We start from the raw sequence: 21547 nt of genomic DNA on the forward strand, positions 1-21547 counted from the left end.
CTTGACAATGAGAAGACCTTATAATAGCTAAGTGGGACATTATGCTAAGATTTTAAAACCGCTATTTTTTTCTTGAAAAAGGCATTTATTTTGTATTTTTTCTGATTTTAAATATTAAAATTTACCGCTAAGCGATAATCACCATCATATCTAAGTTTCTATCAACATCTAATTTCCATACTTACATTCCAAATTTAGACACCAAAATTGGTTATCATAAGCCTACATTCCGTCACAGCCATCTATCTAAGTTGAACACACTAATCACCGCTCCATCTAACCTGAATAATTAAACGTTACTTAACTTTTAAGTGCCAGCGAGACGATGAAACTGTTTTAACTCAAACCTGTTTCATTGATTGCGCAGGTTTCTCAAATCATTCCTTGCTTCGTTTAACAATGTTATAATATATTATGCACTAGTTTTATTTCAAATACAAGGACGTTAAAATAGTTTTACTGAACACGTATAGTTTACGACATACATGAGAGCTACTTAAAAATTAAGTCACGTTTGAAATACAGGCATCAAAACTACAAAATACGTAGCTCTAAAACATCAATTCTAACAATATATTGGTGTTATAAACATTTATTACTAATCACCACACACAGGCTAAGTACAAGCTGTATAGACGTCTTCATATTTAAGCAGCGCTCGCCGCGGTTTGCCTTTAGATGGGTGATATCTCAAAAAGCACATTTAACTAACTTTTGCAAGTCGTTAAGTCATCACAATTCCAGTTTCCATTATTAATCACAACATTGGTGAAATTATTGTCCCATCTTCAAATCCAGTCAATTCCGAAATTAGACAGTGTTATGGTATCCATAACTAAGATGGCTTGGTGATTATTTCAAACGCTTGTAATTCATCTCACCACAATATCATCTAACATCTGCGAGTACAAATGAAAGGTTATACTAATCACCAGATAGATAACCCGGTGATTTACGCAAAAGGTTCATAGTCTTCAATATCGCAACATAACATCGAACATCAAAGATCAGATTACCGTAGATTCTTCACTAATCACCACTTAGATACCTCGGTGATTACTCTAGAGGCTCATAATCCATATCGCCGCAGTACTCAGCTAGAAAATCTAGGAACAACGTGAACTTGCCAGTGGAAGACCGCGACCAACGCGCCGATACCGACTTCATGCAAGTCGATAAACTCTCCAGAACATTCTGTGGAAGATAGAGCGATTATTAATACATATAGTTCATAATCAACCTAGACTTTTTACAGCTGTGTAGGGGTCGGCATCCAGTCTAACGGGATTCAGCTAAGTACCAGTGTTTTACAAGGAGCGACTGCCTATCTGACCTCCTCAACCCAGTTACCTGGGCAATGAGAAACTTTATAAGCATATTTAGTAAGTCTGAGAATCAGCTACCATCTAAATTTCAAACCCCTAAGCGTTTGATCACTCTTAACATTTTTTTATTGGTGTGTGATATTTAAGCTACTCCAGAAAATCATAGTTTATAAATTGGGTGTCACGTTGTTTGTCCGCGATGGACTCCTAAACAACTTTACCGATTTCAATTAAAATTTGTACACCGAGTGCAAATTGATCCAACTTAAAATATAGAATAGCAATATGAAATGAAATGAAATGAAATTATTTATACTGCAAATAGGATATTTTTTATCACTTTTACATGTCTTTTTTGAGAACGATGGAGCCGACATTTCCTAGCTGACTACCCTAAGAAGAAATGTCGAAACAAACTCAGGGGTCGCAGTCTCTTTTAAAGTCCAGACAATTTTCAAATTCGAGTGTATAAACTAATGCAGAGTATTTCAATAAATTGATAAATATACCTGACTAAGGTTTATACTTACAAAAAAAATGTATAAAAAAAAATTAAAAAAATTATAACGCAAATGAGTTGCATGTTATTAAATCAAATAATAATAAATATTAACAAAAATAAATTCATGCAAAAGCACAAAAATATTACTATCTAGCTATTTTTTTATCTATTACCTAAGTAAATAAATATCACGCGGATGAAATCGCGGGTAACAGCTAGTATTCTTTATAAAAAAACGACTCCCGCATTTAGTAATTTAATCCTTTTGTCACGGGGGTTTTACAGACATTCAAGTCACAAAGACACCCAGACTCAAGACAAGCATTCGTGGATCACACAACTGCAGTCCTACGCGGGGATCGAACCCATAGATTGCGCTGTGGGTTTAACCTGACAACCTCAACCACTCGGCTATCCATGCACTGTGCATTTATCTTTACTAATATTATAAACAGGAAAGATTTGATTGTTTGTTTGACACGAATAGGCTTCGAAACTACTGGACCAATTCGAAAAAAAATTTCACTCTTGAGAAGCTACATTATTCCCGCTGAACATATGCTATAATTTATTTTGAAAAATATTAGGGTTCCCTAAGAAAATTGCGATAATGTAACCAAAGGTGTTAGAAAACCTATTTCTGCGTACGCTGCTAATACTATTGACACAGAACAAAATGATGTACTACGGGTTTGTTTACCACGCGGACGAAGTCGCGGGCAACTGCTTGTTAATAAACAAAATAACATTTTAAAACACTCACCTGAGACCAATCCTGTCTGTACACAGCTAAGCACTGCTCAGTCAAAGAATCCTCACTTAAATAATCATTAGTCAATAAAAACACTAGCACAGTAGCCATGGCTTGCCACACATCACTATTACCGACACTTAACACCATTATGTTCCTTGGGCACAAGATACGGTTGAAAAAGTCCAAGTTCACATCACTATCTTCTAATTCTATCCTCTCTGGCTTGTCATGTTGCTCCGGTTGTGAGATAACTATGTTGGTTGGAGACGGTTGCGGTTGTGTTGGTTGTTCGTCGTCAGATACTGGGGTTTTGACCTGTAATTGAGGTTAATTGTTATAATACCAGCCTATATATGGGTTTGAAGGTTTGAGCATTAATCACCATGATAGCTCACTGCGGGTGATTTTAGATTTCACGACGTTTTCCTTTACCATTCACCGCTGATGGCTTAAAATAATTAAGAAACTCCGTATAACTTTGCAAAAACCACATTGTTAGCCTGAGTTGGGATCGAACCTGCACCAAATACAAATCTTTGTATAGAACCGCAAAGCCACCACGCCTAGATTAGACTAAATTACATTATAATGAGTAGTTTTTCTTATCATTTAGTTGATGTACAATCTGATATCAAAGTTTAACCCGTCCTTAGACCTCTAACATAGCTTCACACATTCTTAAACCTTGAATTAGACCCTAACCTTATCTTAGACATATTAAACCAAACCTGTTCATCTTCATCAAAGTTCCTGAACTGTGGCGATATCTCCCGGCGTTCGGGCAACACGTCCATGACGTCGGACGTAGCACGACGTCTGTCCGGACAACAGACGCGCCAGATCGCGTCCAGCGATGAGAGGAAAGCATCCGTGACGTCCGATGGGCGACGACTCACTGATGGTATTGAAAATGAAATCAGAATATGTTTAGAAATTAGTGCATTTTTGTGTTGGTGTGTAAATAAATATATATGTAAGTGGGTTTTACATTGTCTGGCATGAGAAATCAAACGTAGTCAGTAAGGTATGCAAGAAAAACACGCTGACAAAGACAGGGTAGCATACGGAGAGACAGATACATCGGTGGACAAACTAACTCACAAACACATCAGCAGATAGACAGACAGACACGTCGACGCTCAGCTGCACAGCACACACAGAAACACAGACACACACACACACACAGACTCACCGAACACGACGCACAGGTCGACGCTCAGCTGCACAGCACACACAGACACACAGACACACACACACACACACACGGACTCACCGAACACGACGCACAGGTCGACGCTCAGCTGCACAGCACACACAGACACACAGACACACACACACACGGACTCACCGAACACGACGCACAGGTCGACGCTCAGCTGCACAGCACACACAGCCACACAGACACACACACGCACACACACAGACTCACCGAACACGACGCACAGGTCGACGCTCAGCTGCACAGCACACATAGACACACAGACACACACACACACACACGGACTCACCGAACACGACGCACAGGTCGACGCTCAGCTGCACAGCACACACAGACACACAGACACACACACACACGGACTCACCGAACACGACGCACAGGTCGACGCTCAGCTGCACAGCACACACAGACACACAGACACACACACACACGGACTCACCGAACACGACGCACAGGTCGACGCTCAGCTGCACAGCACACACAGACACACAGACACACACACACACGGACTCACCGAACACGACGCACAGGTCGACGCTCAGCTGCACAGCACACACAGACACACAGACACACACACACACGGACTCACCGAACACGACGCACAGGTCGACGCTCAGCTGCACAGCACACACAGACACACAGACACACACACACACACACGGACTCACCGAACACGACGCACAGGTCGACGCTCAGCTGCACAGCACACACAGACACACACACACACACACGGACTCACCGAACACGACGCACAGGTCGACGCTCAGCTGCACAGCACACACAGACACACAGACACACACACACACACACGGACTCACCGAACACGACGCACAGGTCGACGCTCAGCTGCACAGCACACACAGACACACAGACACACACACACACACACGGACTCACCGAACACGACGCACAGGTCGACGCTCAGCTGCACAGCACACACAGACACACAGACACACACACACACACACACGGACTCACCGAACACGACGCACAGGTCGACGCTCAGCTGCACAGCACACACAGACACACAGACACACACACACACACACACACACACACACACACACACGGACTCACCGAACACGACGCACAGGTCGACGCTCAGCTGCACAGCACACACAGCCACACAGACACACACACGCACACACACAGACTCACCGAACACGACGCACAGGTCGACGCTCAGCTGCACAGCACACACAGACACACAGACACACACACACACGGACTCACCGAACACGACGCACAGGTCGACGCTCAGCTGCAGTATGGCTCGCTGTGTCGCCCCCCTCCCGAAGACGTTCGAGGGGGAGCAGGCGACGGAACAAGCTGATAGTGTACTGAACAGCTGTTGCGAGTTGTATTCTTCAAATGATAGTAATTGACATAGCTGTTCCTGTAACAAAAAGAAGGATTAATTAGAAAAAAAACTTATAAAAAAATTTTAGGGTACTGTATCTAAAAGGATAAAAACGAAACCCAATTGGTAAGGTTGTACTTTTTGTTCGTCTGTCACCAAGTGGTATCTCATGAACCGTGATAGCTAGACAGATTAAAAAAAATCATGATGTATTTCTGTTACCGTTATAACAAACCTAATAGTATACACGATTAAGAATAAATACAGTTCAAAATTTGACTGGCGTCCATTTTTTTTTCGCATTGCTTTTCTTTTGGATAACCAGTATATCTTTTCAAATTTGGTTTTGCTTTTAGTTTTGTAAGGAACCTTCAATACCGCGAATACAACTCCCACTTAACCTGTTATTACTGATCGACATTTACAACGCCGGCCAACAATTAAAAACTGCCTTCAGACTATCTGCATATAAATCTGACAAGAAAAATCATCTCAACTAATATTATAAATGCAAAAGTAACTCTGTCTGTCTGTTACGCTTTCACGTCTGAACCACTGAACTGATTTTAATGAAATTTGGTACAGAGATAGAGTTGACCTTCAGAAAGAACATAGGATAGTTTTTATCCCGGACTTTTGAAGAGTAACCACAAACCTTTAAATTTATAATACAGGTAGCCGGACTGACATTGACCGAGTAGAATACGTGGTCGGGCGTGGTCATAGCTGTCACATCGACTGTGGTTTTCTGAGTGGTCACCGTCGCCAGCTCGCCGAGAGCCAGGAAAGTCTTCATCTCAGCTTCTATGTCCTTGCATAGCACCGCTGTTGAAAGGAATAAAAGGTAAACGATTGTTTTTACTATTGTCAAATGTCAAATGAGAATTGTTTAAAAGCGAGTCTGATTCACAAAGAGCTGTATAGGATCCATTATCAAATGATGTAACGGTTCACTCACGCGAATTTATCGGGGTAGCCCGACTAGTTTCGGACCCAACCGGAGTCCTTAATCATGAGCAGACGCGGCGGGATCGCGAGTCGAACGATAATACGCGTGAGTAAACCGTTACATCATTTAATAATGAATCATTCTCACGACAGTTACTATCAAAATGTATAGGATCCTATCACTACTAAAAATCTGAATACAATAATTCGATCTATTTTTAATTTGCCATTTAATGTCATATTGCAGGGCGAGTGTCTCCCTTCCCTTTTTTCAATAGTGTCGATCTATGGCTTATATCGGTTAAGTATTATATCCACTTTTTTTCTGCAGAAAAAAATGAATATAATACATTATTTTTTCATTGATAATTGTACATGGCATCAATCGCCAAAGGCATACATCTTATTTCGAGACGCTAGGATGGAAAGTTTTATTTTGGTGCAACTTTCTAGCACACACAACAGCAGGAGCAGATGATTAAAACCAGAAATTAATTGTTTGTATTGTATATTCAAATAACTTCTATACTGCATACGACTGGACTTCTGTTCAGTAGTATTTAATTAGTGATTTTAATCATCTGTGCAGGAAGTTGATGTAGGAAGCTTATTTGGAGAAGTGGAGAGTCTGATTGCACGGTTAGCTGAGTTTTTGTGGCAATCAGTCAAACCGTTTGAGTGCGATGTGTCGCGGGTTCGATCGGTGTGGTGACCTCAGCCACTCGGCTATCCGTGCTGTCAAAAGCCACGGGATCTTTTGATAAGTAGTGTTTAGATCCTGACCGGTAGTGTTCCAGTTGTCGGCCAGCCAGCGCTGCAGCCGGGCGCGGGCGGCGCGCTGCACCAGCGCCACGAGCGGCGGCGGCGCGCCCGCCAGCAGCGCGCGCACCGCCGCCGCGCCGCGCGCGCGCAGCGACGCCTGCCCCGCCGCCAGCCCGCGCGACTGCAGGCACGACAGCTGCGACGAGTACACGGCCTGCACGCCCGCTAGCAGCGACGGCTACGAGATAAGGAGTAGGTGTTGTATTATACCTTTTGTCTTATTTATACGTTACGCAGATAGAAGAAATTTGAATGATGTTACATTAGGGACTACAGTAGAACACCGGGGTCGATTCGGATAGACGAAGATAGAAATAAAGAAAACGGACGAGAGACGAGAGACCGCAGAGCCACCCACGAATTGGAGAGGGGTCAGCTGGGAGAAGTATACGACTTGCACAACGGCTAGGAGAGATGGCTAAGGGGAGAGCAGATAAAATATGCCTTTTGTCTCATTCATACGTAGAAGTTATTTGAATAATGTTAAGAAGTATAGTTTAATTGGGACCAAGATCGATTCGGACATAGGAATAAAGAAAACCAAGCTGTAAAACTATGAATCTTGTAGGGTGTTGGCTCTAGCTTGAGAAAATAACAGTTGAAGTATACTGCTTGCACGCCGGCTAGGAGAGACGGCTAGGGGACGACGGAACTACGCTTACACATGTACTACATGATATTACATTAGGCTGACTTGACACTAGTGTTTGTTTAGCTAAGCATTCGATGACCGTATACACAGTGCAAACGTCACGACAACGCGACGTGTGCGTTGCGTTGTCGTAACTGTCGTTAGATGGAGTTTTGTGGAATATTATTAATACACATCCTGTTCTTCTCACCTAAATCAAGGAGTCATTATAGGACCATCAAGAAATAAATTTGAATAATTACTAGGTCAAGATATAATAGCATAAATATTGGGTCATTACGTCGTCACTATTGGGTCATCGAGAGGTCACACTATAGTATCTTTATTTGGTCATTATGTCGTCAGTACTGGGTCATTGTGGGTCAATCTAGGGTCATCATGTGGTCAAACTCAGATCACACGAGTCACCATAAACTCATCTTAGAATCACTCCAGGGCCACCTAGAATAACTTTAACGTCACTAGGGTCACTATAAGGTCTCTACTGGGTCATCAGGGTGTCAATATTAGTGTCAATATGTGTCACTACTGGGTTATGATGAGGTCACTATTGGGTCATCATGGGGTCAATCTTAGATAAGACGAGTCACCATTAAATCATAATACCTTCACTCAAGGGTCACTAAAACTAACCTAAAACCAACATCATCTTTAGGGTCAGTATAGGGTTACCTACCTGGTCCAGTTGCGACGTGGCCACAAGCTTGGCAGCCAGGCTGCTAGCTCTCTGCCGATGTTCAGTAAGCAGTTGTCCACTCAACTCTCTCACACAGGCTGAGGTCACACGCTCAATAACTAATTCTAGAACTCGGCGTGTCGATGACGGCTGACTCTTAAGTAGTTCTTCTTCTAGACGTGCCTAGAAGTACGAAAATTAAGGTTTAACGGGGAGGCTAGTTTGAGTTGGTGCGTTGCAGTTGGGGGTGTTTTCCCAACTCTCGGGTAACTATGGGCTTGAATAATAAACTTTTAATAAATGTTATTTAATTCTCTTTGAGAAACACTAAAATCTTTGTTTGTAAATGACAATAAATGTTCATGTGCGTTGTGTAACATAATAAAGTTTGTTTGACAACATCTTCTTTTTCGTAGTCGGTTAAATAGTTCAATATAAAGGCACAAAAGGATAGACTGGTTGTCAGACTTTCTAGCTTCTGACTACCTGTAACGACTGCAAAAGATTTATGAATAGCAGCCGGGATCCACAATTTAACGTGCTTTCCGAAACACGGAGGAACTCGTAATGGCAAAGATGGTCACCCATCTATGGACCAACCGCGTCAAGCATAGCTTAACCTGTGATCGATTCACTTATGCGGTTAATGATTTCTTTTCATTTCGAAATAATAAAAAAGCGCTGTTCTTACCTGAATTTCTTTCTCCTTATTCTTAATCCTATCTTCTGGATTCAGAGTTAAGCTGACAGGTGTTATATGTCGATAGCTACCCATCTCTTTCTGTTCCTGCGACACCCGACATGTCGACAACAACACATTCAAATCCCTCAAATGCGGGCACAACTCTATAATCACCGACTCATCGATCAAATCGCAACTATCGATATTCGATTCAACCCCAACACTAGTGCTTAGTCGATTCTCGTAAAACGATTCGTGTGGAAAGTGAGGTAGATCAAAAAGCCAGCCTAGCATTGATTTTAAATATATAGTTGTGTTTTTCTTTAAGTTACTATTTTCTAATTTTAGTCGATTCGAGTATATATCGAATAGGATTTTTAGTAAGTTCTGGTAGTATTTGATTCGTAGTGATGTGTAGTCTAACATCGAGAGATAGTGGACTATCCACGGTATGGTTATCGATAAACGCCCCGATTCAATTGCATTGATTAATATGCTTTTTAAATCCATCGTTGGTTGACTCTGAAAAGAAATAAAAATACTATTAAAAATCCTCGAAATGTTTTAAATATTATACTAAGGGCCGATTTTTCAATCGCCAGATAACTTTTATCTGACTAATATCTTTGACGTTTTGACAGCTTTTGTATAGAAAATATGTCAAACGGCCATATTTATTCCTCAGATAGAAATTAACTGACGATTGAAAAATTGGCCCTAAAATAACTAAATCAACGATAAAGGAAAACATCGTGAGGAAACCTGGATTGTAAATATTGGATTCTGAAATATTTTGGAACGAGCTAGCATGTCAACCTTGCTTATATGGGTAGAGGTCTACGTCCAGCAGTGCAATGGTTATAGGCTGATATAATAGGGATGATGACAATTTTTTTTGCAGTGTCCGTCTAGTAGTTTTTTGTATAATAATGGATACGTATTTTTTAGTTTGTCCCGCAAACATAAATTGACCAAATTACAGTGAATGAAACTTACGCGTGACGTCACGATTGAGTATAAATTTTACTCTATCGTTACGTCACAAGCCCCCTCTCCTAAACTTTAAAGCAGTTAATCTTTGTCAATTCTAGTTTTTCTGAAAAAGGAAAAAATACGTGTCTCATACTTTTCAATTATCTAACTGAGGGACTAATGAGATTTTTTCTTTTTATACCCAGTCATCATCCCTATTATCTATACTAATATATATGGCTGAAGAGTTTGTTTGTTTGTTTGTTGTTGTAAACCATCACGCTGCGACTAATTGGAGCGAAGATACAATGCAAAATGTGAAAAAATAGGGCCGGTATAAATCACTTTTATGCCTGCATGAGATTCGAACCTGCAGTCTTGAGTTTGATAATGCCGATGGCAACATACAATCATCATTTGTCAATATTTCAACTGCTCAACTACCCAACTATTCATTAGTAAAAGCCTGGTAGCAGACGGTGATACAGCAGAATCTTATTTATTTATTTAATTATCACACTAATCTACCATTACAGGTTACTTAACCTAATGCGGTAGCTAGGATTAAACGAAGGTCTAAGTATTTATGTGAACTAGGGTTTCAAAGATTGAATTATTATGCACATAGTTGCAGGTCTAAATTCCAGCAACTGTTTTAATATGTAATTTTCTGATAATTCTGATATGCATAGGCGAAAAGTTAGCCTGATACACATGTCCATAAAATAAATAATAATACTTAGTAAAATGGGACCCTGTTTTATGCTCGAGGTGCGGAACCCCAAAAAATACAGCTATTTTACATCAAAGTCTAATACTTACATAATTCCTCAAAGCCAAATCATTTTCAAGAACCTTTTCCTTCGGCGCTGCGTAGCAATTCTCCTTATGCACTACCTTCGGTCCTTTACTACTTAGTTCTGACACTACTTGGGTGTAAGGTAGAGCGGCTAACAAACCCAGGAATTTCGATAGTAGTGCTAACTTTTTTGATAGAGTTAGATATTGCGATGTCACTTCGGCGTTGACTAGAAAAAAAGGAAATATGTTTATGTTTGTTTATAAATACAGTAAGATACAGAACAATAGTTTTATCCCAGCAGATTGGAAAACGAAAAATTAAATGGTAAGTAATTAAGTAATAAGGACTCCGGTTGGGTCCGAAACTAGTTGGGCAACCCCGGTAAGTATATATCAAGTATAATGTTACATCTTTAAGTCCGATCAGTTGGGTTCAGGTTATTTTAATAATTAATACGTCCGATCAAGTAAGAATTCTTTTATTGTCAACTAAGAACAAAAACTACTGACAACTGCGAAAAAACAACCGCTCTTCAAACATCAGAAAAATAAAACATTTTAAATTCAAACTATGACAAAGGAGGTCAATCTCATTATAAAGTTTATAATCTAACACTCCCACTTAAACTTTATAATGGAATCCAATACCTACATACTAAATTACTTCTACACACTTTATAACAGGATAAAAATATGTTGCACATAACAATATCCTAGAATCAATATCTGAGGCAAAATCAGAATCAGAATAACCCATTAACTCACTTTTACAATTATAAGCAATACAAATATCTATTGTCTTTATTAAATATCTAATTATTCTTTTGACAGCATTGACATGATTCTTATTTGGGTAATTTAAATATCTACTAACTATATTTAATGAATAAGCTAAATCAGGTCTAGACACTATTGACAAAAACATTAGGGCTCCCACTGCTTCCCTATATGGAAAGTTTGTTGCATTTTCGCCGTCGTTTTTCATCAAAATAACATTATTATCAGCAGGGGTACTACATGGAGTGGCTTCAGACATATCAAACTTTTTAATCAAGTGCTTTATATACTGCTTTTGACTTATTACAATTGAATTATTACTCTTAGTTATCTCCATACCAATAAAAGTATTTAAATTCAAAACCTTTATCTTAAAATTATTTTTAAGGTCATTAATTATATGTACTAATATTTCCTTATTTTCTGATAACAACAAGGCGTCATCAACATATAATAATAAAATAACTCTGAAATTATTGAAACATCCAACAAAAACAATTGTCTGAAGGACATACTTTAAAACCATAGTTACTCAAAAATGAAGAAAATTTTCTATTCCAACAACGAGAGGATTGCTTTAAACCATACAAAGATTTAACTAACTTACATATTTTTCCTTGCTCAGCCTGGACACCTTCAGGCACCTCCATGTAGACATCTTCCAGCAATTCACCATAAAGAAATGCCGTTTGAACATCGAACTGCTGTATTTCATAATTCTTTTGTGCTGCAAGAGATAATATAACTCTGATAGAGTCATACCTGGTCGTCGGTGAAAACGTCTCCTTGAAATCAACATCTCTTACTTGAGTAAATCCACGAGCACAAAGACGAGCTTTGTATCTACTAATATTACCTTCTGGATCTCTCTTTACACAAAATACCCATTTTGAAGTTACAGTTCTTTCATTGTTTCTATCGACTAGTTTCCAGGTTTCATTCTCTTCAATTGATTGTAATTCTTCTCTTATAGCTTCTTTCCATTTATTACTATCTTTACATTTCATAGCTTCTTCATATGTTTCAGGAACCTCATACTCACAAAAGTTTGCTTCTTCATATCTTACTCTTCTAGGTCGTAGTGTAATGTTTCTTTCTTCATCACTGGAAATTATTTGAGAAGGTTGATATGTTGGATCATTTTGGCTATTTGTGCTTTCATAACTAATATCTGATAAATTTTCATCCTCCATAGAAGTTTCTGGTAAGACTTTACTTTGTTTCTGTATGGGTAAAGACTGTTGAGGTGTTAAAATATCATTTACCCCATTCTCTTCTATGCCGCTAGTTATGTCAATTGAAGCACAATTTTTATTCAGCACTAGTGGGTTGGTTTCGTTGAAGCGTACATTTCTACTTATTGTTATTCTTCCAGTGTTAATATGGAGCATTCTGTAATTTTCGTCCTCATATCCTACTAGCATTAGTTCAATACTCTTCTTATCTAACTTCTTTCTCTTTTCATCAGGTACATGAACATATCCTTTTGAGCCAAAAACTCTTATGTGCTCAAGATAGGGCTTCTTTCCATTCCATAGCTCATATGGAGATACATCTTTTGTTTGTGAGGATGAACTCCGGTTCAATAAATATACAGAACAGTTTACTGCTTCAGCCCACAATTTTAATGGTAAGTCACGAGCATGTAACATAGATCTTGCACTTTCCATAATTGTACGCATTTCTCGTTCGGCTCTTCCATTCTGCTCTGGAGTGTATGGTGCTGTACGTTCATGAATTATTCCTTCACGATCTAAATAGTCTCTAAAATCATTGTTAATATACTCACGTCCATTGTCTGTGTGCAGTATTTGAGTACCACGACCCAATTTATTCTTCAATATTGCATTATACTTTTTAAAACAATCTAGGGAGTCGCTTTTATGTTTGATCACATATATATGCCTGAAACTGGTAGCACCATCTTTAAATAAAATGAAATATCTTGCACCCGATATGGATTCATGTTCTAAAGGCCCACATACATCACTATAAGTCAATTCTCCAGGTTCACATTGTCCTCTGTGAGACTTATGAAATGGTATGCGACTCTGCTTACCGTATTGACATGCTTCACAAGTAAAGTTGTTATCATCTGTGAAGGTCACCGGAATTGCACCATTCTTACTCATATTTAGCACTTCTTTGACATTTAGATGTCCCAAACGTTCATGCCAGACTTTTAGACTTGATTCTACTACATTACATTTTTCTTGCACAATACTTTTGATATTTATTTCATAAAGATTGTTTTCTTTTAATGTTGCAGTCATAACAACACAGTTGTTCTTCATTATTAAGGCATCTTTGTTTCTTTTGACAATGACATAACCTTTTCTAGTCACCATACCTTCTGAAAATAAATTTCTGCGTAACTCTGGTACATAGAGTACATTTCTAAAATGCTCTTCTCCCATTTTCCATTCACACATCTATTGATTAATATATTTCCATGACCTTGCACTGAGAGTATTTTCTTATTTCCCAATATCACAGTTCTATCATTATTACTCTGATCGTATTCTTGTAACTCACAAAAATAATCATGTCTGTATGACATGTGCGCAGATGCACCACTGTCAAGAATCCATACATCTGTATTAGTTTCAGATTGTAAACATTGTTCTGCACTAAATGCTAACATCTTTTGCTCTTGAGGTTTCCTCTCAGATTTCTTTGGGGCTCGACAGTCTCTTGCGAAATGTCCTCTTTTGTTGCAATTGTAACATATGAAACGATGTCTCTGTTGACCCGACCTTGTACTGTGGTTATTACCGGTACTGTTTTGTTGATTCTGAAATTCATTCTGTTTTGTAAAATTCTTTGTAGCTACTAAGGCAATCTCAGCTTCTTCTTCATTTGTCAGGCTAGCTTCCTCATCTAATAATCTTGCAGTAAGATTGTGAATTGTTTGTGATTTTGGATCTAAGGATAACCAAGCTTGACGTAATGATCTATATTTTGCAGGTAAAGTGCTTAGTATTTTAGTCATAATAGCTGTGTTACTTATTTCTTCACCACTTTCCTTCAGCTGTTTTGCTAAATTCTCCACATTAGCTACGTGTTTAGCAATGCTGTCAGTCGGCGACATCTTGTATTGGTAAAACTTTTCGTGCACCATCATTTTGTTTAGTTCAGACTTTGCTTCATAGATAGATTCCAATTTTAACATTATTTCTCTTGCCGTTTCACAGTTTTCAATAAGCGAGATTTGGCCGAGATCCATTGAGGACGTTATGATGAACATTGCCATCCCGTCATCTCTTTCCCACTGCGTATCAGCGACCTTGGGTTTTTCCTTCTTGATATCTAATCCTTTTGCTTTTAAAGCACAATTAATTTGAAATTTCCATTGTCTGAAATTGTTGCCGCAAAACTTCTCAATTTTCATGGAATTGTTAACCTCCATGATTTATTACGTTATTCGAGCCGGAACTATTATTACTTTCACGAACTAAAACGTGACTGCTCTTTACTTATCGACAAACGCGTATTCTGGGCCCATAACCTATTGGGTTCAGGTTATTTTAATAATTAATACGTCCGATCAAGTAAGAATTCTTTTATTGTCAACTAAGAACAAAAACTACTGACAACTGCGAAAAAACAACCGCTCTTCAAACATCAGAAAAATAAAACATTTTAAATTCAAACTATGACAAAGGAGGTCAATCTCATTATAAAGTTTATAATCTAACAAATATTATAATAATAAAAATAAATTTATTTTTCGTTTTTGCCCAGCAGTGAAACAATTACAGACTTCTCTTACTATACGAAAAAAAATGAAAAAAAAAAATAAGCCCAACAGTGGGCAAAACTCACAGTTCCCTCTGTCATCCGTAGCTATATGCGTGGAGTCGAGCGTCATGATCTCATTCGCTATGGAATCTCGTAAATGTGCTCTAAATGCCTCATTCTCAGCATTTATTATGAACTCTCTGTAATAAATAAAAAACTATATTTTATACCTTTAAATGGGTATTTATAATAATTATTTTAAATAGCTTTTATTATAGGAATAATACTGTAATGGCGAAACAAATATCGACAGCTTCATATATTTTTGGTCTTCTAAATTAATGAAATCATTGACAATTTTATGAATTAGCAAATAAAGTTCTATTCTATGAATTTAATTTAAAGGAAATTTGCACACCATGTGTAGTTCAATGTAATTTGTCGGATATGAAAGCTTCTAAATATCTCAATTTAGGCGTACAATAAATTTTTAATACACAGATGTAAATTTATACACGGTGATTTCTTAGTCGTCTTACAAAAGGAGCCCAGTTCACGTATCCGACGTAAAATACCCCTAGGCACGATTATTATTTTTTTATCATCAACTAAGACATTAAGTACGAAGAAAAATTAAACAAGAGACATCTGAAATATACTCTTAAAAATGATAAAAACGCCGCCGCTCGCGCCCCACACCATTGTTACAAGGCTCGGACCGCGCTCGCAACAGAACTGTGTTTCTAAAAAACTACGAATTGCATCATAATTTTGAAAAAAAATGCATTTTAAATTTATTCAAATCTCATAAATACCGATTTTTTTATTGTGAACGTGTTCTAGTCATTGGATACATGAACTGGGCTGCTTTTGTAAGACGACTAAAAATCACGGTGTATAATATTATATTATAAGTAAACTATAACTAACTTGTAAAAGGTCTCCTGATCGGTGAAGTGCGGCAGTCGATGTGACTCGGGCGCGGTGGGACACGTCAGGCGACGTTGTAACTTACTCAGCTTGGACTCCTGTGACAAATGTAGACGAAACAGTTAAAATTGTATTGTAAGACAGTTGCCCGACTGTGGGGCAACTATTTTATTATACTGTGGGCTAGATGGCAGGTAGACATCCGGAATATGTGATGTGGTGTAACATAATTGACATTAAGTGATTTAATTTGATTTGATAGCTGATTCGGAAAGTGTTGACTTTCATAGTAGTAACTTACACTACTTAAGCGCTAGCTTTCAAAAAGTGAGCATGAGTATTCAGTAACTTAGCAGTCTGGGATAGAGTGCTGTGATTTTCAAGTTGTAAATTACACTACTTGCGTGCTATCAGGCAAAAAGCGAGCCAGCATATTTGTTTTTGCAAGTCAACTCCAGCGGAACTTAATCCTTGTATCACGTGGGTTTCACAAACATTCAAGTCACAAAAACGTCTGAAAAGACACCCATACTGCTTGTTCTAGGCGGGGATCGAACCCGCGACACGTCGCGCCTACCGGGTTTGGTGTGGCGATCTCAACCACTCGGGTATCCATGCAGTCCAGTTTGTAGTAACACAGATGATTAGAATAGTGTGACATTCAAGTAGTGCATTATACGTAACACTACCTGAGCGCTAGCCGGCAGGCAGTGAGCCAGCATGTGTAGTGTGAACAGCGAAGCCAGATGTCTGTGGTTTGAGGGTGAAGTACTGCAGGCCAGTAGAGCCTTCACACGGGCGCGCAGCGAGGATCGAGAGGAACCGGAGGTCTGGCTGTCTTGGTACCATCTGGTGACAAAAAGACATTTTCCCACGTTTTTATACTCTCACTTTCTGTTTGTATGTTTGTCATTCCGGTTGGATTTTTGTAACTCAATTTTGAGGTACTTCCCGATAAGCTAGCAGGCTGAAATTTTCAGGGTAGCTTCAAACCCGGTGACAATGCAATTAACAACAATAATAACGGTTGGACTGATTTTGATAAAATTTGAATGGAGTGAAATTTAAAACCGTGGGGTGTCGGTTTTTTAATCGATTGATTATAATTATTTTTAACCATAGTCTAGTTAAAAAAATTGAATATACGGCAAAAATAAATCTCAAAACAAACTTAAAATTCAAATTCAAACTAACAAGACATTTTGATGAATAATAATATCAAAATACCAACCTCAAAATATCATAAAACATATCCCGTTGCTTTTTAAAATTCTGAAAGCTGAGCATCGAAGGGAAATTATCAGCATTGTCCGTCTCTAGGTTGAAGCAGACCACCCCGTTAGACCTGGTCTCGGTCTGGCGAGACCTGTCTTGGTTGGTCTCGGCCTCGCATCTCAGACCGTAACAGTTTAGCAAGAACTTGGCTAGGTCTGGGTAGAAACTTCTGATCTTTTTGTTTTCACCTGAAAATTTAATGGATGTTGGCAATTTATGTAAGTCTTCGGCCTATTCTTTCTTGGTGTTGTGACTCCTGACCCGACGATGACATGAACGGATATTTAACTATGGCACAAAATGGTTATTTTAATTGTTGAAATGAAACTACTTTTACGGATTTTATCGCTGTTTAATTTTAGATTTTAGTTCCCGACGTTACGACACCTTTGCAGGTATCATCATATTTTAATTCAGGGGCAGAAGAATTATAGGTAGAACGAGCAGCATCTTCTGTCGAGACGAACGTAATAAGTAATTGGGGTTAGATGGTAAGTACTTGGGGTTAGATGGTAAGTACTTGGGGTTAGATTGTAAGTACTTGGTGTTGGATGGTAAGTACTTGGGGTTGGATGGTAAGTTCTTGAGGTTGGATGGTAAGTACTTGGTGTCAGATGGTAAGTACTTGGGGTTGGATGGTAAGTACTTGGTGTTGGATGGTAAGTACCTGGTGTTGGATGGTAAATACTTGGTGTTGGATGGTAAGTACCTGGTGTTGGATGGTAAGTACTTGGGGTTGGATGGTAAGTACTTGGTGTTGGATGGTAAGTACTTGGGGTTTGATGGTAAGTACTTGGTGTTGGATGGTAAGTACCTGGTGTTGGATGGTAAATACTTGGTGTTGGATGGTAAGTACCTGGTGTTGGATGGTAAGTACTTGGGGTTGGATGGTAAGTACTTGGTGTTGGATGGTAAGTACTTGGGGTTGGATGGTAAGTATTTGGTGTTGGATGGTAAGTACCTGGTGTTGGATGGTAAGTACTTGGTGTTGGATAGTAAGTACATGTTTTTAGTTGTACCGACTGGTACTTGACCGGTATTTTTAACAATGTCGGCTTCCACTCTAACCCGATGTAAATATGGACCAATGTTTCGGTAGCAAAAGGTGAACAATACATGTGTAATCATAGGACTCTACTATAGTAGACTAGTATAAAAGAAGATCCTTACCTAAAGTTTTCAAAGCACTTTTATCCAATATAACTTCGAGAATGACCCGTTGATGCCATAACGACTTGACCGCAAAGTATGTGCTGTTATGTATAGTCTTCAACAGGAACCCCATATCAGCCGCTTTCAATTTATTATCGGCTAAAACAAAATCATCTTCAAACTGCTTCGATATCAAAATTGATATAAGAAAATATATCTCTGTATTCAGACTCATAATTAAATTGTTCCTTAATAAAGACTCATATATTTCCACAAGCAAGTCCAGTTTTTCTTTGTATTGTATCTTTGTGACGTCACTTTTGATATAATTTTGAGGTTTGATCGTCTTTTTCTGAGTTATTTTGATCTGTGGAGTAGGTATTGTTTTTTGAGGTAACGAAGTGTTTAATATATTGAACTTTTCCATTAATTTGTGACGTTCTTGCTTTAGAATGTTGCGTTCGGCTTCGAAATTGCTACTTTCTTTGAGTTGCACCCTCTGGTGTTTAAATGCAGAGTTTTCTTCAAGATGTAACGGAGATGTCTGAATCGATTCCATACTGAAACTGTTTAGAGACACACTTTTCTGGGATTTGTCTATATTAGTAGGTTTAATCCTACGTTTCTCAGACCGTAAGGAACTGGCTTTTCTAGCTCCAATTTCAGGAAACATTTCAGAATTCGTCAAATCTAATTCAACTTTACTCTCATCATTATCCGAAGATATCCGTCCCTTCTTCTTTTTGGAACTTTTTTGAGCTACAACCATATAGTCACCTAAACAGCTTTTTTCTTGAGACCTAGAATGTCTGTGACTCAGCCTAGGCGTATCACATCTTTCGTACTGATCTTTGACAAAACTCCTTGGTGTGACCGGACTAGTAAGCGGCAAATTTGGGTATTCTGATGGTTTTATACCATTTTTCATTGGGGTACTAGTCAAGGCAAGTCGATCGACTCCGATGCTTATTCGTGACTCATCTGAGGAGACTGATTGGTTGACACTCTTTTCGTCTGTGAATAGTTTTGTTTTGACTCTCCTGCCTGTTCTTTTACGGTCTTTGCTGGGTGACTCATGGCTTCGCTGGCGGTCTGACTTTACTGTGAGACTGTCCATGGTTCGATCTTCGCTGGTGGGGTCACTGATGGACCGCCTGTGTTTACGCCTAGTACTGAGTAACTTCTCCGGAGTGCTGTGCTGGAGTATTTGTACTGCATTGCTGTTTGTTTGTAGTATGCTGGAAGTAATGTGTAGATTGTTATACATAAAGTTGTTTTAAGGAAAGTGGGCCTGTGAGCTATAGAATTAAAGTGATGTGAATTTTTGTGAGCTATAAAGCACGCAAAAATTCATTTGTGGTGATGATTATTGAGATATCATTAGTGCCTTTACAGAGCTTCGTTTTCCACGAATGTTGGCATATTAGGGGTTGGGTTAGTCATTAGTAAGAAAATATGCAAATACATAACTTTATATTTTAGTAACGCATCTTAGAGGGAGATCAGGAGCGAGAGTACTGATTGATGTTTTGTTCTTCAAAATATTATTGAATGTAAAAAATGCATAAACATTTTTGTCTTTTTTGGGTTCCATACCCAAAGGTAAACCAGAAATCTATCACTAAAGCTCCACTACCAATCTTTCCACATCATGAAGCTATCTCATAAGCATGAAAATATTAATATCAATAAAATAAAATCGAAATTTTGATAAGATTATAAACTTATTGGGTGAGAAATTAATTTGTATGATGTTTAACCTGAGTCAAATAGGATTAACTTCATTTGAAAGTTTAAACAAAAATTTTGGAGACATGCAGCACAACCCTCTCTAGTTGGAATAAGGATTCATTTGAGATATTATACATTTTGGATGTAAATTAGCACAGTTATGATATAATAATATTCCACAACCGTCACACAATGCCATGTAGTCTTGAACTAGGCAAAGCTTGAAATAAGTTTATCAGTTGTCTACTACTGTTATGAGTAACCGACAACGGATAAGCATTCTTACATATTTCTAAATACATAAATAGTATAGATGAATTACACAAACAGAACAATTAATGATCATGCTCATAACACAACAACCTCCGGTATTGCAGTCAGGGCCACAAACCTCTAAAGTCTAAACTAACAGACCAGTCAACGGTTCTTCATAATTCACAAAGCATTTGAAACTGATAATTAGTGACACTCATTGCTGAATTACCTAATGAGATCTAAGAATCTCAGAACTAGCGTGTAATTATAAGTAGGTAATAAGCAATAACCCAGAGAATGATTTATGACAAAAATTTAGGACAAAACATTAAGTCTAAAAATATGGATAATTTCACAAATTTTACAAAATTTTCACTTTACTTTTAATTTCTGACACCTATATCGCAGTTTGCAGTTGAAGTACGAACTGAATTGTAATACTCAAAGCAACAGGTATGCCATTATTCTCATTTTCCATACAAATAAAATTCAAGGGTGTGTTTTATATTCATTGTTTACAATTTTTCAAAGTCACTTACCTATCGGTCTGGTTCCTTAAATAAGACAAAAAACAGGTCACAAATTCATTTCTGTTGCAGCAATTCAATATACAGTCGTCAGGTGTGTCCTAAAAATAAAAATAACTTAAAAAACCTGCAAAAATATGCGAAATATTCCACTTCGTTTTAGGTTAGAGTTTCACCTCCAAAGATTCATTGTTTAGCCACTTTAAAAGCAAAGTGGCGTCTAACTTATCAGTAAGAACATTTTCTATTATTGTGTCTGGCATTTTGGATATTTTTATCGAACTAAAATGATTTTTTAACAGTAAATCGATTTCTGGCAGCTGCGCGCTCAAACTTTGAGGGCGCCATATTTTGTATATTTAATTTGTTGCCATAGAATTAATTAGCAAACGTCAAAACAAGTGTTGTATCATAATCGACTACTGCTTAGAGAAATATTTTAAATT

General features: G+C 38.3%; 1 protein-coding gene across 1 annotated transcript; it reads right to left on the bottom strand.

Moving 5' to 3' along the window:
• Positions 1 to 576: 576 nt before the first annotated feature.
• Positions 577 to 21492, bottom strand: LOC113502263 (codanin-1). Its single transcript, XM_026883757.1, has 16 exons — positions 21278 to 21492; positions 21114 to 21202; positions 18607 to 19826; positions 17393 to 17624; positions 16851 to 17010; positions 16162 to 16259; positions 15316 to 15431; positions 10735 to 10940; positions 8950 to 9462; positions 8259 to 8441; positions 6892 to 7108; positions 5816 to 5985; positions 5034 to 5196; positions 3310 to 3476; positions 2591 to 2896; positions 577 to 1194 (listed from the first exon to the last, which is right to left on the bottom strand). The coding sequence occupies exons 1-16, from the start codon at positions 21362 to 21364 to the stop codon at positions 1057 to 1059; spliced, it is 4065 nt and encodes a 1354-aa protein (XP_026739558.1). The 5' UTR covers positions 21365 to 21492; the 3' UTR covers positions 577 to 1056.
• Between the last annotated feature and the right edge of the window lie 55 nt (positions 21493 to 21547).

This window comes from Trichoplusia ni, chromosome 17 (genome assembly GCF_003590095.1).
Source record: "Trichoplusia ni isolate ovarian cell line Hi5 chromosome 17, tn1, whole genome shotgun sequence".
In the NCBI taxonomy this organism is placed as follows: Eukaryota; Metazoa; Arthropoda; class Insecta; order Lepidoptera; family Noctuidae; genus Trichoplusia; species Trichoplusia ni.

Bases quoted from the DNA above. Each gene is read 5' to 3' on its own strand.
- LOC113502263 (XM_026883757.1), bottom strand. From the start codon at position 21,364: ATGCCAGACACAATAATAGAAAATGTTCTTACTGATAAGTTAGACGCC. The intron at 7,109-8,258 runs GTAGGTAACCCT...CTTATCTCGTAG, and splicing joins CCACGTCGCAACTGGACCAG to CCGTCGCTGCTAGCGGGCGT. The intron at 2,897-3,309 runs GTTTGGTTTAAT...CCTCAATTACAG, and splicing joins ACTTTGATGAAGATGAACAG to GTCAAAACCCCAGTATCTGA.